The following is a 22114-nucleotide window of genomic DNA, read 5'->3' as shown; positions in this document are numbered from 1 at the left end:
TCGAGAGGTACTAGACCTGTCGGCACAAACCGATTTACTTACATCAAAACTTGAAGGGGGGGGGGTCGGTAGTGTATCTTAGCAATCGCTCAAGAGAATTTATCTTTACATATGACGTCAAAATGAAACTATATCACTTTGGTGCATAGATATGTGTATGGTGACGTACGCTCCTCTTGTTATATATCCATGTATCTACCCAAAACTTGAAGGCGGATGGTCGGTAGTGTATCTTCGGAATCGCTGGAGAGAATTTATCTTCAACTATACCGTCATGGCGAAGCTATGACGTCCTTGGCTTCCCATCATAATCGAGGCCCAGGTGGCAGTTCAGAAACAATGTAAATTTGCAGTGTAATACCACTTTTAATACCCTAAATTTTACGTCCGTTCTTCTAGGAATAGAACCCAGGATTCTGAGCACGATAGACACCATTCACTATAATACGAGGCGGACCTATTTCCACTCGATATCCTTTTGCAGGATTTTTACCCGAGAGTCGTCATCGAGTCGAAAACACTCGTCCAGGATGTTTGTCTGTCTTGAGTTATTACCGTGTGTGCGAATTTATTATATTCGTAATTTAACATAAATAAAACAAAGGTCTAAGCCAAATCTTTGACTAACACATTTGAAAATGTCATATGGATGACACCGTATAACGTTTCCCATTCTGCTTATCTTTAAACATAAACATTTCTTTAACTCTTTTTTTATGGATTTGTGAAAAAAATGCCTCCAGGTTGATGAAAAATACAGTAATATGTGTAAAATAGAGCCAGAATCCGACGAGTGATTTCGACTCGATGACTACTTTTAAGCAAAAATCCTGGTGAAGGAAATCGGGTGAAGAAAAGCCCGCCTCGTAGGGTAGTTGTTGGCTCACTCGCCTTCCATGCTTAAGGCCATGGGTTCGATTCCTGAGAGAGTCGACATGAAATATTTATCTATTAGGTGGTTTATACTGCAGTATTTTTCTGTCCGTTGACCGGCACCTGAAGCGTAAAACTAATAATCTTACCTTCCTGTAACAGATGATTGAAATGCGCTGTATTGATTGTATCAATTCACTGCCCTATGCTTGACAGATAATAAGCCATATAAAATCAAGCCAATTTTTTTTTTCCAAATACGATTTCCATTTATGTTGATCTTTGATCATACTTCCCCATTTGAATTCTTTTTACTCTCATTTGTTTAGATCTATTTATTTGAAGTGTAATTTATTTAAACAAAAAGCTTTGTCATGAATAATTTATATGTATTTTGTTTTGTTGCGACAAGCTTCAGTAAATAAAACAAGGAAAAAAATATTACCAAAAATCACGCACACACAAACAACTGTGAATATATCATGAAAAGGTTATACTCGTAAGTATACGGCTATTCGTACATTGTAAAACAATAAACAGATGAAATGATTTTGGTAATTCTTTACAGTAATAAAAATTATGGCGGAATATAAAATAAAACTATTCCTATATTGTACTTAGAACTCAGATAATAATAGCATATACTCCGTAAGAGAGGTAAAAAAGTTTTATGCGATGGTCTAAATATTATATTAAATATGTGTAATAACTTTATGGTAAATATGTTTTAAAAATATTCAAATCCATAACTTAATAAGTTTAATAATCAAAGGTGCAATAGATCTCAAGGCAATATTTTGGCGAATACTTTTAATCTTCTTCTCTCGTTCTATGTTTTTTTAAAGCATCCTCTAAAATTTTTAATTACCTGCATTTTTTTATTAATATTAACATTTTTATTTCTTCATTTATTTTTATTTTTAAAAAGTTGATTTTAAAAGACAAAAGATTTAATTCTAAAAGAACATTGATCAAGAGTTTTAAAAAATACAGTGTTAAAAAAAAACACATTTCTATTCAGAAAAATTTCCATATTAAAATAGCTAAAAGTAGCTGATAGACTATCCTCCATCTCTTCAAAGCGCATCCTTCAGTTTTTCGGACACATCGCAAAAAAGAGACGAGAACCATCTTGAAAAAATAATGGTCATGGGAGGTAGAGGGAGAGAATGATCCCCATTAGATGGACTGGCCTAAGAAGTGGTGGCCGGCGATCCATGACGTGTTGAAGACAAAGAGGGAGGATGGTCACGTCCCTCAGCAGTGAGGAGAACGACGCAAATGATGATAATGATTGAATTATGTTGCGTTGTATTCACTTTTCTCATATAATCAATTATTAACTTACAGAAATACAGTTTAAATTTGTAGTTGTGTTTTTTTTATGTTAATGCCACATTGTTTCCGAGCAGCAATAACATTAATTAATGCATAATAATATCGAATCAAACTGCTTTCTATAAATTAAATTATTCAAATTACTTTTGTAGTATTCGCCGAACCTTAGTGAACATAAATTAATTCGTAATATTATGTACATAATTTATTTAATACTTACGTTTGGAAAATTTAGATACCATTCTAATTATTACTTTGTATTTATATTTGTCTCATTTACATGATAAACGCAGCGAATCCACAATTAGATATATATGTCACCATATATTTTACCTTTCAAAACGAAAGCTTTCGTAAATTATAGACACAAACTTCCTCGAAATTACATCGAAAGTAAGTTTGTAAGTTTACGACGACGGTAAAGCTCGGGGAACAAAGAGCATCGCGACGCCTCGCTTCAGGCGTCTCCTCGAAGGAGAGAATTTTATCAGTCTTATTTTAGCTTACAGCCGAGAGACAGCCTTCATATGTCGTGACAATTTAAAAAATATTACTAATTTACATGTAAAAATTTTGTCATAATATGTCAAACATTTTTCGTATTTGGATAGTTCATTTAAAGAATTGTAATTTAAATAGTTTAAAGTGATAGTGATAAATTGATAAAGAATAGTGATTTTTTTTCAATGCAGTAGTGGTGATAATAACTAAAATATAGTTTCATTTATTTATTTATATTTGTACTTGTTTTGTTAATTTACAAAAAGCGATGGGTTTAAAGTGATTTTATTTGTGTTCAGAATCGTATACTACCATTTAATTTTCAGTATGTGCTTATATTAGGTATTTTAATTTACTTTACATATACATTGTTCACCGCTGGTGTAGGTCTTATTTTTACACATATCTTTTTGAAAAATCTTATTGTTCCTCTTAATTTTTTCCGGTGAAAGAACGCATTATTTAAAGTAGTGAATATTCGCATTAAACAGTGCGCCAATCAAAATAAAACAATGGAATTTTTTGAAGAAACAAACGGTATTTTTATATTGAATTTGTGAATCCGTGTAGCATGGTGGATAAATAATTTTAATTCATACCGAAAGTGTAGCCAGTAAATAATTATTGTGTACCCGGTCTGGTACGTTTAATAAATAAACATTTTTGTTTAAAAAAATTGCTCCATGTAAAACGTTTTGATCCGCAGAGAATTTTAATATAAATTAATGTATATTTTAACTACATTGTTTTTTTCTTTGAAATATCATGCAAAACAAAACACTCAATCTCTCAAATTTCATTGTTTATCTGTTAAGTGCATTGTGTTCGAAGAAAGGTTTTTTTTCAATGACAATTTTTTATAATTTTGTAAATTCATTTCACAATACACACATCATTTCTTAAACTATTTTATTCTTGTTCATACAAATAAAAAAAAAATAAAAAAATTTCGCTGTAACAATACTTGATGAAAAAAAATGACGATTTCGATTATAATTTTAAATTAAGGTTCTACGATATCATTTCATTGATTTAATAAGTAAAAATTCAGATATTTTTAAATTTTATTTTAGAAAGAGAAATATTTGCGTTCTTATGATTTACCCAAATATTTAATTTTGACGGCCATTTTCAACGAGTTGTAAATAACTCACTATTAGAAAATGGAATCAAATTGGGGTAAAGTGGGATTCGAACCACGGAACTTTGGTCCGTGAGTCCGAGACACTAGTCACAGGACCACAACCCGATCATTTTTATTATATTTATTTATATTTTTCAAAGTTTTATAAGAATTTTTTTTCATGGTAGTCAAGAAAGAAATAGAAATATATTAATATACATTGAGGATACAAGAAAATCTTGCTACGGAGAATTCCGTCAGTGGCGTGATTTTTTAAAAATACTTCTTTATCAAGAGACGGAAGAATATAATAAATCATAGGCAGATAGTGAATTTTGTACAGTTTATGAGATGATAATTGAAAACAGAGAGTCTCACAAATGCCAAAACTTCCATTTCCGTCTTCAAATAAATCTATGGATCTCGAAACACTCTCTAGACGGATATCTAGACAAATAAACCTATGGATCTCGAAACACTCTCTAGGCGGATATCTAGACAAATAAATCTATGGATCTCGAAGCATTATCTAGACAAATAAATCTATGGATCTCGAAACACTCTCTAGACGGATATCTAGACAAATAAATCCATAGATCTCGAATCACTCTCTAGACGGATATCTAGACAAATAAATCTACAGATCTCGAAACATTTTCTAGACAGATATCTAGACAAATACATCTATAGATCTTGAAACACTCTCTAGACGGATAATTTTAGATTAATCTCTTATTTTTATCACCATTCCCTATCAACAACCGGTGCTGCATAATGTTCTTCTTTTAAAAAAAAGGCAATAACTCTCTAAGCCTATACTTTAGAGACTTGTCAGCAGGTGAGATAGAGGGGATATGGAAGGAAGTAATGAAAAATGCACCACAACACCCAGACCAGTTGAAAAAAAATCTTTTTGGATTTCTTTCTTGCAACTGGCGGGAATCGAACCCTCGACGCCAATTTAACAGTTAGTCGTCTAACCAACTGTGCCATGGTGCCTAAGAATCCAATGAGGAAGTACGGTGGTTTTAAAAAAAAAATGTATTTGTTAATAGAGTATCAAACTAAGCCAATTTAAAAAATATATTTTTGAGTGATTTTTTTATGATTTGGTTATTTGAATTTACACCTCGTGTGACGCCACAAGTTCTCTTTGGTGAGCTCTGTTGATTGGTGGGTTGGCTTTCCTGAAACTGGAAATATTTAACAATTCTTTATTATTAGTTGATTTAGAAGGATACGGTAAGTTAACCGCAAATCTTTCACAACACTCTATCATTGATTCGGAAGAACTAGTGACGTCGTTCAAAGTAGTTAGTTTTTTAAAAACATTTTTTTAATCTTATTTCCCGTAGCACTGAACTTTCTCATTACAGCATATAGTCCAGGGACTATTATATAAAATTTAAAAAAATCACTATGTTAAGTCTTACCGACCTTGCCGGAAATCAAACCGGGGACCCCAGGCACGGTAAGCAAACGTACTAACCAGTACACGTCCTGAGACTAGCACACTTGTCAGGTTGTATTTCACAAGCGGAACTGTATATTTTACTCCGCGCGGACACGGAAAACATCTGTACAATGATTTTTCCATATACACACAATATACCTTCCTAATAAAGTATTGTGGACAAAAATGTTTTTTCTAAGTTCTGAGTAAAAAATCTTACAAACTGTATCCACTGTGGTTGACGCAATGCGCTATTACGTCAGAGATCCTGTGTTCGATTTCCGATTGGTGAATTTTTTTTTTTAAATATCGTGCTTTTTCATCATTCCCTTTCCGCACCTAATGGTGCATAGGGCACTGCATTGTTACACCAATCGCAATGTATCTTGATCATTTTTGTTACATGAAGGTAAAACGACCAGTCTTACGCTTCATGCACCAGTCCAGGGACTAAGAAATATTACAGTGTAAAAACATATCCTTAAATAAATATTTCATGCTCATAAATGAGCTGGTTCAAAATACTCGTACATTAAGATTTATGGATGTTCAAACTTCATACCAATACAATATTGTTTTGTCCCGGGACTCGACCATTGTCCACGCGTAATTTGTAGGATAAGAAAGTTGTCACGAGACATCGCCACCGAGATAGACGGGCAGGCTGTCTCCGCGGAACAAAGATTACCTCCACCATCGCGCGCGGTCGTGTCCTCGTGCGACAATAGCGATTTGCTTGACGTGAACGTGTCGCTCCGTTGGTGGCAGAAAAAAATCATTTTTATTATTTAGTTCGTCCTTTAACATTTCCAATACATTTTGGTATAAATTTTATATTGACATAGACAATTCATACAAATTTAATTAGATAAGTGGCGACATTATCGATTCTTTTTTAAAAAAATCATTGTTCCAATAAAGGAAAAAGTTTTAATGTATGAAGCCTGTGTAAAAACTAAAATATGTTTTATGCAACTACTATGGGGAACAGGAAATCAAAATGATATGAACAGTCTACAAAGACAGCAAAATAAAATATTAAAGACCTATCCTATCTAATTATCCATCTATTATATCTATCCTATCTATTATATCTATCCTATCTATTATATCTATCCTATCTATTATATCTATCCTATCTATTATATGACCTATCCTATCTAACAGCAACCAAAGAACTTTTTAAACAAACTAAACAATTAAATCTAACTGAACTCTTTAAACTAGAATCCTTAAAATTTATTCATAAATTAGCCACTGATGTAATTGTAGACAAAGAATTAAAACTTGAAAAAACTGTAGTGAACATGAACACAATACGAAAATATCAGAAAAATATCATGTACAACCTTTTAAAACGAGAAAAGGACAATCGAGACTACTAAACCATGGACTGAAATTATACAATAAACTACCAGACAAAACTAAACAAAAGACTCAGACAACCTTTACAAAAGATGTTAAAATTATTATTATTGACTAATGTGAATTTTAAAAGTAAAAATATTTTGTTAAATGTGTGTAATTTTTTTTAAAAAAAGTAATAATAATGATACCTGAATGAGGAAGTTCATTAGTTTTTTTAATTTTTTTTATTTGTTAATAGACTGTTAAACTAAGTCAATTATTTTTTTTTTAATTTTTATATATCGTATTATATAAAAAATTTTAAAAAAACGCTACGATTTTTTAAAGTTTTGTATTTCTGAAATAACTCCACGTGTGACGTCAGAGGTTCATTTCCGCTTATTCTCATTCAGTTCTCCCTTTTGGTCCAGAAGCGACAAGCAGACCGGAAATCTTCCATAGCTCTCAGATCATAGATTGATTCACATGAACCAGTGGCGTCATTTAAAGTAGTGCGTTTTTATCAAAATATTTTTTATTATTTTTTCTGTACATTTTCAAGAAACTTTGTCATACAATTTAATGCTCTAATTTTTACCCCGCGTAAGAAAACATTTTTTGTATCCAATTTCCCGTAGGGCTGAAGTTCCTCATTCTCACGTGTGAATTGCGGCCGACTTTTCGTATTGTCCCAGCGTTCTGCCTTACGCGGTCGAGGCTGTTCGCGGAGCTGGGACAAGACAATATTGTCATATCTATTGTATTGTCCACATATTAACGGCCCTTTAGGCAAAATTCTGAATATTACATTGCGTTGAATAAATTTTATTTAACAATATTCTATAACACAACTTATTTTGTACGTGATTTTTTTGAAAACACTAAAAATGACTATTGTAATTATTTGTATCGTGTAATTTTGTAATGAGAGCTGAAGCCCTATGGAAATTGGATACAAAAATGTTTTTTTTTACCCCGGGTAAAAATTAGAGAATTAAATTATGCGGCAAAGTTTCTTGAAAATGTACGAATTTTCAAAAAAATTAAAATCGAACTACTTTGAACGACGTCACTACTTCATATGAATCAAACATTGATAAGAGAGTTCTAGAAGATTCCGGTTTACTTATCGTCAACGGACCCCAATCGGCAGAACTGACCGAAGAGAAGCGGAAGAAAACTTGAGACGTCACCCAGAGTAATTTCTGAAATACAATTCAATTCCTTTGAATCTTTATTCATCATCATTTCCTTTCCACACCTAGCGTTGCATAGGGCACTATATTGGTGCACAAATCGGCGTATCTTGATCATTTTTGTTACGTGAAGGAAGGATGATAAGTCTTCCGCTTCAGGTGCCAGTCCAGGGGACTACGAAATATTCTAGTGTGAAAACACCTTTTTGAATAAATATTTCATATCAACCATGTCGGGAATCGAACCCGAGACCTCTTGCTTTGTAGCCAAACGCGCTGGCCATTACACCACGAGGCCGAAAGAAATTATAGCGCTAATAATACGATACATCGCACACTGAGTAGAATACTGTTGTAACTCAAAATTTATTTATTTTAATTAATTATCTATTAAAATAAAAAATAAATAAATCTTCTAATGGGAGTTTATGAGCACTGTAATTCCTATAATTTCACATTTTCTTTCTCAAAGGGTTATTTATTCCTGTTCAAGTGTCTGTCTCTCAATATTGATACAATCCCTAGATGTAGTATTCATCTACAAACATTTGGAAATACTCAAAACATTGTTTAATAATACTTATTCCTTCCATTCCATGTTCAAACCAAAAAAGTTTTAGAAGGGCACAGAAAAGATGGGTCGACGACATTGCCTCCGTTGTCGGTAAAACATGGATGATGAAAGTGGGCGTTAGGAAGGAATGGAGATGTTTGGAAGAGGCCTTTATTTATTTATTTATTTATTAACGGACATTTTCCATATATACAATTAATATGTTTTAAATACAACAATAATCTCAATTTGTGCCTAATGTCTGAGGATGGTGATTACGCCTGACTCTAGGCATGGCTCGTCTGTAAACAGTCTCCCTCCACCTGGAATGGTCTTGTGCTCTTCTATAGGCATTCGTCAGTGAGGACGCCCTCTTTTAGAATATGCCTCCGTGGTCTGGTCTCCATTCTATGTCAATCGCATAAATCTTATTGAATTGGTCCAACATCTCTTGCTTCGAAAAGCAGCGTGGATGCTTGGACTAGAGAGAGATAATTATTCTTATGCTGAAATAGAGTCAATGTTAAATATTTCTAGTCTACAAAAACGTAGAACTAATATTGACTCCATATATATGTTCGGCATACTAAATGATATAATCGATGTTCCATCATTACTGGGACAAGTAAAAATCAATATTCCGACTCGTAGGTTGAGAAACAATGAAGTACTGTTCATCGATCAGCATAGAACAAATTATGGCCTTAATTCTCCAATGACCCGTCTTTGTCGTATTGTTAACTCAAGACAAGATCTGGACTTTTTTGGTTTAAGTTTACAACGATTCAAACGAGCACTAAATAAATAGTCCAGATCTTGTCTCGATGTCCCTTATGTTTGTCAATGCTTCTTTTATTTTTTTTATTGTTTTTAACTATTCTTTTAGTGTAATATTTAAACCTTATAAATTGTATACATGGACAATGTCCGTTAACTAATAAATAAATAATAAGGCTGAAGAAGAAAAAAGAAGAATACTTATTCCCATACAACTAGTAAATTGTGTGGTTTGTAAAACAATCCTTTTGAATCGGATTAAAATCTCAATCGTATTAAGATTTATAGATGCGATTTTAAAATTAAATGAGTTTAACGTAAATATGACGTACTTAGAAGCCAAACAATCCAACTCCTCCCATGGAAACTATAACTTTGGCAGAACTTTCCTCGTATTTTGTTGAAATTCTAATTTACGGCAACGAAAATGAACGAACTAAATAATATTTTAATGTGCATAAAAGTAATTTTAAAACTTTCAATAATTATTATTTATTAATCTCGTTCGTCCGCTTAAAACGAATAAATATAAACATTAGATTTATATCATTCCACCTCTTAGATAAATGTGTGGGTATACGCCAGAGTTATGCATGTTGAATCAGAGTATCTTTACCTGAAAAAAAACAAATGTATTGTAGGGTGGCCCTTAAAAACGAATATTTAAAATCTACCCGGAGCATCTCTTATTTTGTTCTCGGATATAAAAAAAATACTTTCATAAAAATTTCGGATGAAAAAAAAAAGTTTTTGGGGTCGCTACCGAGAATTGTACTTTTAAAATAATTTAAGGTTTTGAGTTTTTTTTAATTATTTTTTTATTCAGAAAACATACAGTTATACATACATAATTAATATTGAAAAATTAGGCCGGTACATTACTCGCCATACTATAGCTATTTTATTTATATCATCTTTATATATATATAATTCTTCTGTACGTGTGATGTCACTGGACTCCACCTAAACGGCTAAACCGATTTACGTGCTGTTTTCAGCGAAATGTTCGTAGATATTACAATTTTCAATCGAATCTGTAATCAAAAAGCCAGAAGCATAAATCTTTTTTTTATTGACCCACCAGGGTTGCATTCGACGAGAATGCAAATACAAAAAAATGGAAGGAAGTTGTTTTTTTTTGTTAAAAAAAAGTTTGTTTTTGAATTTTTACAAACAACATTCGCTTTTTATGGATCCCAATCAGATTCTTTCCTTACATTCCTTATAATTTCTTCCCATTTATTTATTTTTACTGGATTATTGGTAATACTTACATAATATTAACTGACATTCAATACATTTTTGAAAATAGCATTCATGATTAAAGTGCACCCCTGTTTGTAAGAAGAGCTGAGTTTGACATTTGCAAAAAGCATTATATATTTGCATACCAATAATTTTCAGTTCTGGAATTCAAACATAAGCAAGTACTTAGGTACGTACTTATCAATGAAAAGTCTTTTTTCTAAGGTAATAGTAGGCAAGCCAAAGTTCGGGCAGGTCAACTTCTGTCGGGTCCGCTAGTTATATTATGTATCATTATAAGTCCTGTAAATGTATATTTATTTTTTTATTTAATTCACATAATACGCCCGGAGAGCTTTAATATAATATCTTGTAAGAATATAGATATGATATGATGTACACAAATATTGTAAATTATTTCAATTAATTAATATACCCAGTAAAAAAAACTTAAAAATAAAAATGTTATTTTTTTAAACCATTAAACAGGCTAATGGAAGCCTCAACAGATTAGCATTAATGAATATATATTATATGATAACACTTAATCTAAACAATCCATTATTATTTACAAAACAATCTTATCTTTACCTGTAAACGCCTAGACTCTCATATTCCCTTCTCAAAAATGTTTTCCCTCTCTCTTGCAACAAAATTAAAAATGTTCATTATTGTTCATTGTGATCGCTCAAATGTTTAGCATGTTTAAGTAGTTATTTGTGATTAAGCTACTGATGTATAGTCATATGGAACGAATGAATGAGTAGGAAAACTGTGTATATGGCGAGAGTGAATGGTAGCGAAAGATGAGGATATTAAAAATCTCACGTCTGGTCATGTTAAAAGAAGACACAATCAAAAAAATACTTGTTAATAGACTATCGAACTAAGCAAAAAATAATTATTCATTTTTATGTATCGTATTATCATCGCTATGATTTTTTTAAGCTTTGTAATTTTAAAATTACTCCGCCCATGACGTCACTAGTTGTCGTCGATGAGTTGTCCTGGCGGTAAGTTGGCTTCCCAGAAACCGTAAATCTATTTGACGCTGTAGTTTATATTGATTGATTAGTAAGAACTTATGACGTACTTTTTTTATAAACTTTTTCATAAATTTTCGAGAAACTTCGCCGTACAATTAAATGCTCTAATCTTTACCTCGCGTAAGAAAACGTTTTTTATATCTAACTTCCATGTACCGAAAATTTTACTGAATATTTAACACACACATATACACACATCTCAATCATAATTATTTATTTATTCTCATATTATGTAATAGGTAAAATAATTAGTTTTACTCTTTATAAAAAACAAATATTAAAACGATAATTCTCTTCCAACTCACCGGGAATTAAAGCTGAGGCCTCAGGGCAAACACGCTGACCACAAGGTGGACTAATGTCCACACGATTACACACGACTTTAATAGGATTTCGACCTGAGAGAAGCCATCGAGTCGAAAACGCCATTTTAGGGTTCTGGTGCTATTTTACACTCACCGCACACACAAATCTCGCAACATATTAAATACATAGGATAATTTCAGACGTGATAGCTGAGCGTAATGTCGAATCACTCCGGAGATCACTACGGAGATAATAACTCTCGATCCATTTCCCCAGACGAGTACTTTATGCTCGCAAAAGCTTTAGAGGATTACGAACGGGAACCGCAATCTCTGTCCGACATACTCAAGAGCGACGCGATATACAAGAACAACGAGATCAGCTACTTGGAGCTAAACAAGAGAAAGGCTAGGCTGAAGGAGTTGATCCCGTGGAGGAAGCTAATGGATGATGTGTTGGGTTTACAGAGAGGGAAGATTCCTCTCCTGCTGGCTGTGGAGGCTGGAAACCAGTCCATGTGCAGAGAACTGCTGTCGGCGCAGACCTCCGAGCAGCTCAAGGTGAGTCTCAAACTTCAGCGTACATCCTGTGTATATTACACACCTGAGTATCATCGTTGATTATCGTCCCCCAATATTAGAAAACATTTCTAATAATATAGCAATTAAACAAATGTATTATATTTAAGACCTGGTGTAACTTTCGATACGAAATTGACTTTCTCACATCACTCCGTCTCCAATAAAGCTATTTTGTTTGCAAAGTTTGGTTGTACAAAGAGCAATAAACATCGTGAGAGCTATGAAAGTGGATCAAAGTGTCAACCGGTGATTCATCAAAATTTTGATTCTGTCAATGTCAATTAACTTCCACCAAGAATTATTTTCACTATTTTGAATGTTTTTGATTTATGATAAAAAAATGTTGCTCGTGTCAAAATATTATACAATTTTGTTTTAAATGTGCTTTCTGTAGAGGAAATAAAACATTTAGGACACATGTTATCATCATACGACAGTAAACTTCTTATGAAATATAAATGTCAAGATAATAAATTATCCATAATTGATCGAAAACAAAACAATAAGGAAGACATCGGTATCTCAAAATGCTACATTTAAACATTGTATTATGATTTAGGCTACCACGTCTAATGGCGACTGCGCTCTGCACCTTGCTGCCAGGAGGAGGGACGTTGACATGGTCCGCATCTTGGTGGACTACGGGAGTTCTGTGGACGCCCAGAACGGGGAAGGACAGACACCCCTGCACATCGCGTCGGCCGAAGGGGACGAGATCCTCGTCAAATACTTCTACGGAGTCCGAGCTTCTGCCGCCATCACAGACCACCAAGGTAAAGTATAATTATTACTACGGCTACGACTACAGACACAGTTATGGATAGCTACCTACGGCTATGGCTTTAGTTACGGCCATAGCCGCAGCTATAATAACAAACAGCCATACAGGTAGATAGAGTGTCATCTGAAAACGTCTGGATTTTATAACAATATTTTTTTTTATATATATATTATAAAGTAATGCCTAGTAGGAGAAGACCCGTGCTAAGACAGACTAACATATACGTTTACATATCTCCATATACATAAACACACGTGTGCACCCTTATAAACATTCATACACACACACATATACATGCATATATACATAAATATACTCACATACACATACATACATACATACATACATACATACATACATACATACATACATACACATACACATACACATACACACCCCTACATACACATACACACCCCTACATACACATCATCATCATCATAACACACCCTTACATACACATCACACCCTTACATACACATCACACCCTTACATACACATCACACCCTTACATACACATCACACCCTTACATACACATCACACTCTTTCCGTACCTAATGGTGCATAGGGCACTGCATTGGTTTACCAATTGCAGCATATCTTGACCATCTTTGTTACATTAAGGTAAAATGATCAGTTTTACGCTTCAGGTACTAGTCCGGTACTATGAAATATTCTGGTGAGAAAACACCCTTTAAATAAATATTTCATATCAACCATGTCGGGAATCTCACCCGAGACCTCTCTCGTGGTAGGTAAACGCTCTGACCATTACACCACGAGGCCGACATACATACATATATATATATATAAATATATATAAATTTTATCATTCTTGTCTTTGTTGTATAGTGTTTAAATTGTCGTGGATAGTATTAATATCAATATTTCTTACCTTTCAATGTAGTTTAATAAGCTTTCAGATTCTTTTCTTCCTAACTTAATAAGCCACTGGGTTATTTTATTATTTTGTATTGTAATTACATCGTGTTGGGTGAATAAAATATCTTAAACCTTATTATAAATTCTAGGAGCCATTAAGCTAAAAGATCTCGGTCTTTATGTTTCTTATCCTATATTTGTGGTGATATACTCATGTGTCTGTGTAACTAATTGCTCGTCCCATCTCAACACAGGACTTCTAGTCCCATGGAGTTGGGACTTATGTCTTAAATAATGTACAATAAAATTATGTATGTAAATAAATAAATAAATAAATTGTCTAACGTCTAAAACATTAAATTCCTTAAAGAGTTGCTCTGAAGGATAGTGATATGTTTTTTTTATTTATTACTCTAAGAACAGACTTTTGACACTTGACGAGAGGGTCGAGACAAGACAATGATGCACCACTGCTTTGTTTTTGAAATTATTTTTGTATTTTATTGTTTATTAATTAAAGTATAACTAGGAATTAAAATATCGAAACAAATACAATACATTACACTGCTACGGCTCAGTTTTGTGATTTGGAAATATTTGAGAAAGGATAGGAACATGGAACACCTACCTTTAATATAATCTGAATGTTCTTCAATTTCTGGTACTGGATGACAAAATAAACTATAAAATATAACAATGTTTTCCACGACGCGCGACGATTCCAACTACTTTATAGCTACGGATTATGATTATGATAAACCCATGGATAATATCCGAGAATACGAGTATAATACATGTCAATCTACCTTAATTTTACCGTGTCGTGTGGATTTGGACGATAAGTGTGAAATGGATCATAGGCCATGCTTTTGGCGGCCACGAAATACAATGGTACTAGGTGGTAGAGCTATAAATTATTTTGCTCATTATTGCATCACGTTTAGGAGTTGAAATTTTACGCTTGTTCTGTTTTATATATGACGTGAATTTACATTTTTTTGCTCTCAGATCGAACACCGATGCATTTGGCAGCGGAGAATGGTCACGCGGCAATCATCGAATTGTTGGCAGACAAATTTAAAGCCAGCATCTTCGAGAGAACAAAGGACGGTAGTACCCTGATGCACATAGCCTCCCTCAATGGCCACGCAGACTGCGCCATGATGCTGTTCAAGAAAGGAGTGTACCTCCACATGCCAAATAAAGTGGGTAGAACTTTAAATAAAAATACATTTATACTTCATTATATCAAGTACTGCCTAGATACTCTTTTTGAGTATGGCTGGGAAAACTGTGTAGTTTTAGCCTAACTCAAATGTGCCACTGAAGGCGCTCTTTTGGACGAAGTCGGCCAAAGTTTGCCAATGCCGAAACCTATAAAACCATAACAGGCAGGGCCGGTTTTAGCTCTACCAGCGCCTAGGGCGGGATCTCTACGGCGCCCCCTATCTTCCACCCCTTTAAACCCATACGAAAAAAGGCAAGGTTTATAATGAAATAACCATTTATTTAAAAAATACTAATAAAAAAAAATCTAACCTTTCTATCAACGATCTATTTTATTTAAATATTTGTTATGTTTTTCGCAATTTCGTTTTCGATTGACAAAGATGCTAAGTTTGTCAATCTAGATTTGAGATATTGTCGATCGTAGATAAGTTTTTATCAGTTTAAGCTTAGAAAAACTCCTTTCCCAACTAGCAACGCTATCCATACATTTGGGTACAGTTCTTGTAAGTTACGATCTTTGATAAAATTCAAAACTGTTAATTTCAATTGGAAATTACTACAGAGTTACTAATAATTACTTATAATTTTAACATACATTACGCATATCTCATGCGGATTAAAAACTTTAAAATTGTATGATCATAGATAAGGTTCTTATTGGTGTCTTGAGAATATCTTTTATAATGCATTTTTGTACTTTAGTAATTCGTTTAAGGTGTGTAGCTACAGCGAATCCCGGTCCATTAGCCCATATTCTAAATGAGATTAGCAAAGTGCATAGCATATTTTTTTCATTTCACTTTTTCTTTCGGTGTTTCTAATGGTCTTGGAGAAATACATTATCTTCATGAGTTTTTTAGCCACGTTAATAGTATGAGTGTCCCATCTGAAGCTCTCATCTTTCGAATGTGCTATAGTAGGACAGTCGCAGCTTGATTTATTTTGGTAGTTGTGTATTTGGAGTGTTAGCAACTCATCTGGTTTGCTTGTTGATGTGATGGAAAAGATTGATATCTCGTTTTCTTAATATTCTATCGTTACATTTATAATGGTACTGTTCCAGGGAGGAGCGAGAAGTATTCACACAGCAGCGCGGTATGGTCACGTGGGCATTATCAACACTTTACTTCAGAAAGGGGAGAAGGTTGATGTCACTACCAACGTAAGTCGTCAATATTACACTATTAAAACAATCTAAAATATCGTAATTGGTTCGGTCTTGATTTCATTTTTACTTCCAAAAAACAGGTAAATTTTTATCCTATTTATTTAGGTAGGAACCGATTATCGATAACGGTTATCGCCTTCGATTCGTTTTTTACCATATTTCAGGATTTCACTCAGTAATTTCAGAAAAAACAATAATTTTTTCTCTCGATTTGATTTTTTAACTTTAATTAATAAACAACATAAAATATCGCTTTTATAGTCAGTAATCGTTTTGCCAAAACTTATTTTGGCAATGTATAGGGTAGCTGTGAAGGAATGGGGCACAGGAGGAATGAGTCTTTGAATTTTAAAATCCATACATTTGCGCTATATAACTTCTATGAATGACATTACAATTATTAATTAAATTACATTTTTAATAGCGTTTCGGTGTATCCAGTTTGTTTTCTGCTGATCACACACTAAGCATGTTTTTTCCCAATTTTCTATTTTCATGTTCAAGTAATCTTTTTAAAGAAATACTTTTCATGAAATACATATGATATTAATGGATTTCATATATTTACATTAATTAAGCGTGATGTACAACGGTTTTCAACCTCATATTTTAAGGTGACAGCTTGTGATAATTTATTTGTATTTAGCGCTTGGTAGGAGGATTGAGACGTTAAATTGTAGCATGACTGGGGCGTGCTCAATTCCTCCCCAGTGACCAAATATTACATACACATAAAGTTTTCAGGAGCCACTAAAGATAATCAAGTGCTGTTGATTTTAGATAATCATGACAGCTATGTAAAAAATGTTTTTATTGGTGAGGCTACGGCCAACGGCGTAGTTTTATTAACATTATCACCCTACTGCAGTTATAAAATGCAACCACTAGACATTGTTACCATCGTAATTTTTCTTTTTAAAAATAATCATTAAAAAAGTGAAAAGAGCCCATGTTTTTCAGGATAATCACACAGCGCTGCACATAGCTACCGAGTCGTGCAAGCCCGCCGTGGTGGAGACCCTCCTCGGGTTCGGGGCGGACGTGCACATCCGCGGCGGCAAGCTGCGCGACACGCCGCTGCACATCGCGGCGCGCGTGCCCGGCGGGGACCGCTGCGCCCTCATGCTGCTCAAGTCGGGCGCCGGGGCCAACCTGGTGACGGAGGACGGCCAGACCCCTGTCCACGTGGCGGCCTTCCACGGGAACCTTCCGACCCTGCTGCTTCTCATGGAGGACGGCGGAGACCCTCTATACAAATCTAAAGTACAACGCCTTTCAAACTCTCGCGACTTGCTAGTGTGACCATTGAGGAATTTCAGTGCGGTGTCAAAATTAGAGCATTTATTTGTACGGCGAAGTTCTTATCAATATACCAATCAATATAGCCTTGGTGTGTGTTGTGATAGATTTCCTATTTTCAGGAACCCATTTTTATCAACGTTTATGCTATGGGGTTCTACTTTTAAATGTCAGGACAACTCACCGATGAGAACTAGTGACGTCACGGGCAAAAAGTTTTCAAAATCACAAAACATTAAAAAAATTATAGCGATGAGAATATGATAGATAATTGATTTATTTTTTCAATTTTAAGCTTAATTTGATAGTCTATTGACAAATAATAAAAATACGCATATAGTTTTATTGCACTTTTATTTATAAATGTTTACCAGTGACCGGGTTTCGTCGTGACTTCAGACCATTCTGACGTCTGTCGGTCACTGGTAAAAATTTATAAATAAAAGTGGAATAAAACTGTATACGTATTTTTATTATTATAATTAAAAATGCAGTTCCACCAAGAAATGTGTTAAAAAACAAAAAATACTCACTGAACTTCCTCATTACATCAGTGGCTAATTTGTAAATAAATTTCAGAGATTGTAATAGAAAAAATTCAGTTACATTTGATTGTTTAGTTTTTTTAGACAGTTCTTTACTTAGTGTTAAGATGTTTTTCATAGCTTCCGAACTTTTGTCAGTTTATAGGTTTTCCACTTGCCAGTCATATACCAATTTTAGTACCTATTTTATTTTACTGTCGTTGTAATACGTTTGTTTTTTTAGATTTCTCTTTCCCATAGTTGTTGCATATTATAACATATTTTAGAATTTACATAAACTTCATAAATCAGATTTTTTTCGTATTTTTGGAAGAAAGTTTTTGATAATGTTACTATTTTGCTAATTAAATTATTGATATAAATTGTACATTTTACATGATCAATTTCAATTAGTCGTTCTTCATTAATTTATCTAGGCGTATATTTAATGGCATTTTAGAGAATCAAGTTACGATAGAGCTGGGACTGGAACCTCAAACCTCTGAAGTCCATGACGCTCCTCAATTTGTTGCATTTGTGCAGTGTCACTTGTAATATTTTTTATAATAACGAAACTCTCACTGACAGTCGGGGTTCGTGCTTAAAAAGAAACACTATTTTATAAAATCAATTAGTTTAAATTAATCAGCGGTATCACCGTTTCGGTCATTCCGAAAAAAATGTGATTTTTTTAGTGTTAGGTGTGATAAGTATGTATGTTAAATATTTGTTATGAAATTTATAAAAACGCCTTCAATTTGTTATTCTTTAATGAAAAAGTTATCTTATCATATTTTCAACACATCAATATTACGATACAATATAAAAGTTAAACTTCCAGACTGGTGAAACACCTCTACATTTGGCATGCAGAAGCTGTCGTCCAGATATAGTTCTTCAGTTGATTGAGTTTGTGACGAAAAATCAGGGTCCAGAGGCGACTACTTCGTATGTAAATACAGTGAATGAAGATGGAGCGAGTGCTTTGCACTGTGCGTGCCGTATCACCCACGAGGAGGTAGAAACAGTGGGAGCGGACCGCGAGGTAGTCAGGCTCCTTCTGCAGGCTGGGGCGGATGTATCGCTAGAGACTCGTCAGTCAAAAGAGACCGCCTTTCACTATTGCGCTGTGGCGGGTAACAACCAGGTCATGACGGAGATGCTCGAGCATATGTCTTCAACCGACGTCGGCAAGGCAATGAACAAACAGACCTCGGTGGGCTGGACTCCGTTGCTTATTGCGTGTCATCGTGGACACATGGCTTTAGTCAATACTCTTCTTTCTAATCATGCGAGGGTTGACGTATTTGACATCGAAGGTCGCTCTGCTTTACATCTTGCGGCTGAAAGGGGATATCTACAAGTATGTGACGCGCTTCTTACTAACAAAGCTTTTATAAATTCCAAATCGAGAAATGGGAGAACGGCGTTACATCTCGCAGCAATGAATGGCTTCACTCACCTTGTCAAATTCCTGATAAGAGATCATAATGCGGTAATAGACATTTTGACTCTAAAAAAACAAACTCCTTTACATCTGGCTGCAGCGAGTGGACAGATTGAAGTTTGTCGGCTACTATTGGAGCTGGGAGCCAATATTGACGCGACGGATGAACAAGGGCAAAAGCCTATCCATGCAGCAGCGCAGAATAATTTCTCTGAAGTAGCGCAACTGTTTTTGCAACAACATCCCAGCTTAGTAATGGCAACCAGCAAAGATGGTAATACTTGCGCTCATATAGCAGCCGTCCAGGGAAGCGTAAAGGTAATAGAGGAATTGATGAAATTCGACAAGAACGGAGTTATTACTGCACGGAACAGGATGACAGATTCTACTCCACTTCAACTGGCAGCTGAAGGAGGTCATGCAGATGTAGTGAAAGCGCTCGTTCGCGCTGGAGGATCCTGCACAGATGAAAACAAAGCAGGGTTTACAGCTGTTCATTTAGCGGCGCAAAATGGTCATGGTCAAGTATTGGAAGTTATGAGGACTTCCAACTCCCTGAAGATATTTAGTAAAAAGTTAGGACTTACACCGTTACACGTGGCTGCGTATTATGGTCAAGCAGGTAAACATTTTGACGCTTTATTAATAATAATTCTAAAAAACATGGATGTATAATTTAGTATTCTATTATTTTTATTACACACAGCTCAAGACCATTTACAAAATTAAATATATAAATAACACTTGAATGTATAAAAGTATTAAATGATATAGGCACCGATTACGTACAAAGTACATTTAGACAGGCGCAGTTGGTTAGAGGGCCAACTGTGAAACTGGTCATGGGTTCGATTTCCGCCAGTTGCAAGAAGAGAACCCAAGATTTTTTTTCTCAATTGGTCTTGTGGTGTATTTTTCATAACCTCCTTCCATATCCCCTCTATCCTATCTGTTGACAAGCCTCTAAATAGAGGCTTAGCGAGTTAATCCTTTTTTTTTAAATTAAAATATATGTATATTGAATATTTTGTTATTTATATGAATATCATATCTTCGAACCCTGGTATCAACTATTATTTGATAAACATATTTATAAGAAAATATATGATGCACTATGCATATACACATATAATTATAATAGTCCAGAAACCGCGTACGCGCATCAACCTGAAGCCGACTAAACTACTCATAAATTAGTAGTTTTACGTTGTGGCCATTAGTTACTCTGTAGACGTCGTTTGGTATGCAACTGCTGATTTAAATTATATAATGCCGCGTTGTGTCGTTTTTAAATTTCAAAATACTACTGGGATCAAATGGGAATAGGGTGGAATTACATTGCATTTAGCGAATTCACAAATAATATTATTAAATAATTCTATTATTTTACCGTCTTGTCAGATTACGAAATAAAACAAGATGAACATTTTGTTAGTATTGCCAGGCTAGTTGAATTTTTTACACGGCTTTCTATTAAAAGGCCTTAGTATAAAGTTAAACAGTATTAATTTATTTAATTACTAAATTATTATTTAATGATTTTTTACGTTTGCCTGGTAAAAGTACCTTTTTTTATAGTCCAGTCAGTAAAATATTTTCTGTGGTAAATTATCTTAAATTTATGTTATGATAATATATTGTTCATGGTCTGGCAACATTACGAGGCCACTTTACGCATCCGCGCAGGCAGGATGTCGTGCAGGAGGGGGGGGGGGTAATTTTTGGCCACAATACGATGTATGCCATCTTAGTTCTACGCGCCTTCTGGGGTGGTACTCTGAATCTTCTCTATCTCCTAGAGAGTGATTAATTTGGGAATTTATATTTTTTCAATGCGATGGCACTTTGCTTTATATAATTGCCACATGATGACTTAACGTCAAATGATATTTAAAACTGTTTTAAAAACGGAAAACAACGAAGACGGTTTGGTGACTTCAACCTAATTAAGTGGTTTGGGTCATGTTTAAGGTCGCAATAATATTCTAAATAAAAATCTTCGTATACATTTTCACGTGTCCGTATTTATTTGACGTTTAATCATCAGTGTAGCCAGATATGATGCAAAATGTAAATGAATGCAAAAAATTTAAAACCGTTAATTATAACTCTAGGGGGTAGAGAAATTAAAAATACCACCACTGGTAGGTATATTATAATTCTATGTATACCCATACAAAATACAATAGTTTTTATCGTGTAAAGCTATTTTTAAACATTTTCAATCGCAAAATAGTTCAAATATATCTGTACTTCAGAGGCAGACGGATGCAAATCCAAAATTGGGTAAATGACATTTCGATTTTCGTATTCAGTTTATGATCATGTCCATTGATTTTGAAGAAACGTAAGCCTGATAATGAAAGAACCAATGTATTAAGATACTGAAAATACAGCTTGCCCACCACATACCGCACACCGCATCTGAGGACATAAGTCTTCT

The 22114-nt window shown here is 34.1% G+C and overlaps 1 protein-coding gene across 1 annotated transcript in view; it reads left to right on the top strand.

The window, feature by feature from the left end:
* The window catches only part of nompC (no mechanoreceptor potential C), a 131042-nt gene that overhangs the window by 99717 nt on the left and 9211 nt on the right, over positions 1-22114 (top strand). Inside the window, exons 5-10 of the mRNA XM_088240747.1 lie at positions 12226-12318; positions 12899-13112; positions 15012-15208; positions 16297-16395; positions 17362-17664; positions 19066-20293. Of these exons, the coding sequence (XP_088096873.1) occupies positions 12226-12318; positions 12899-13112; positions 15012-15208; positions 16297-16395; positions 17362-17664; positions 19066-20293 (2134 nt within the window). The remainder of the gene's footprint in view (positions 1-12225; positions 12319-12898; positions 13113-15011; positions 15209-16296; positions 16396-17361; positions 17665-19065; positions 20294-22114) is intronic.

The sequence above is a fragment of the Micrasema longulum genome, unplaced genomic scaffold, assembly GCF_059751315.1.
Source record: "Micrasema longulum isolate JH-2025_06_02 unplaced genomic scaffold, ASM5975131v1 h1tg002578l, whole genome shotgun sequence".
Lineage (NCBI taxonomy): Eukaryota > Metazoa > Arthropoda > Insecta > Trichoptera > Brachycentridae > Micrasema > Micrasema longulum.
Note: the sequence above shows the minus strand (reverse complement) of the source record. Positions and strands in the feature narration are given on the sequence as shown.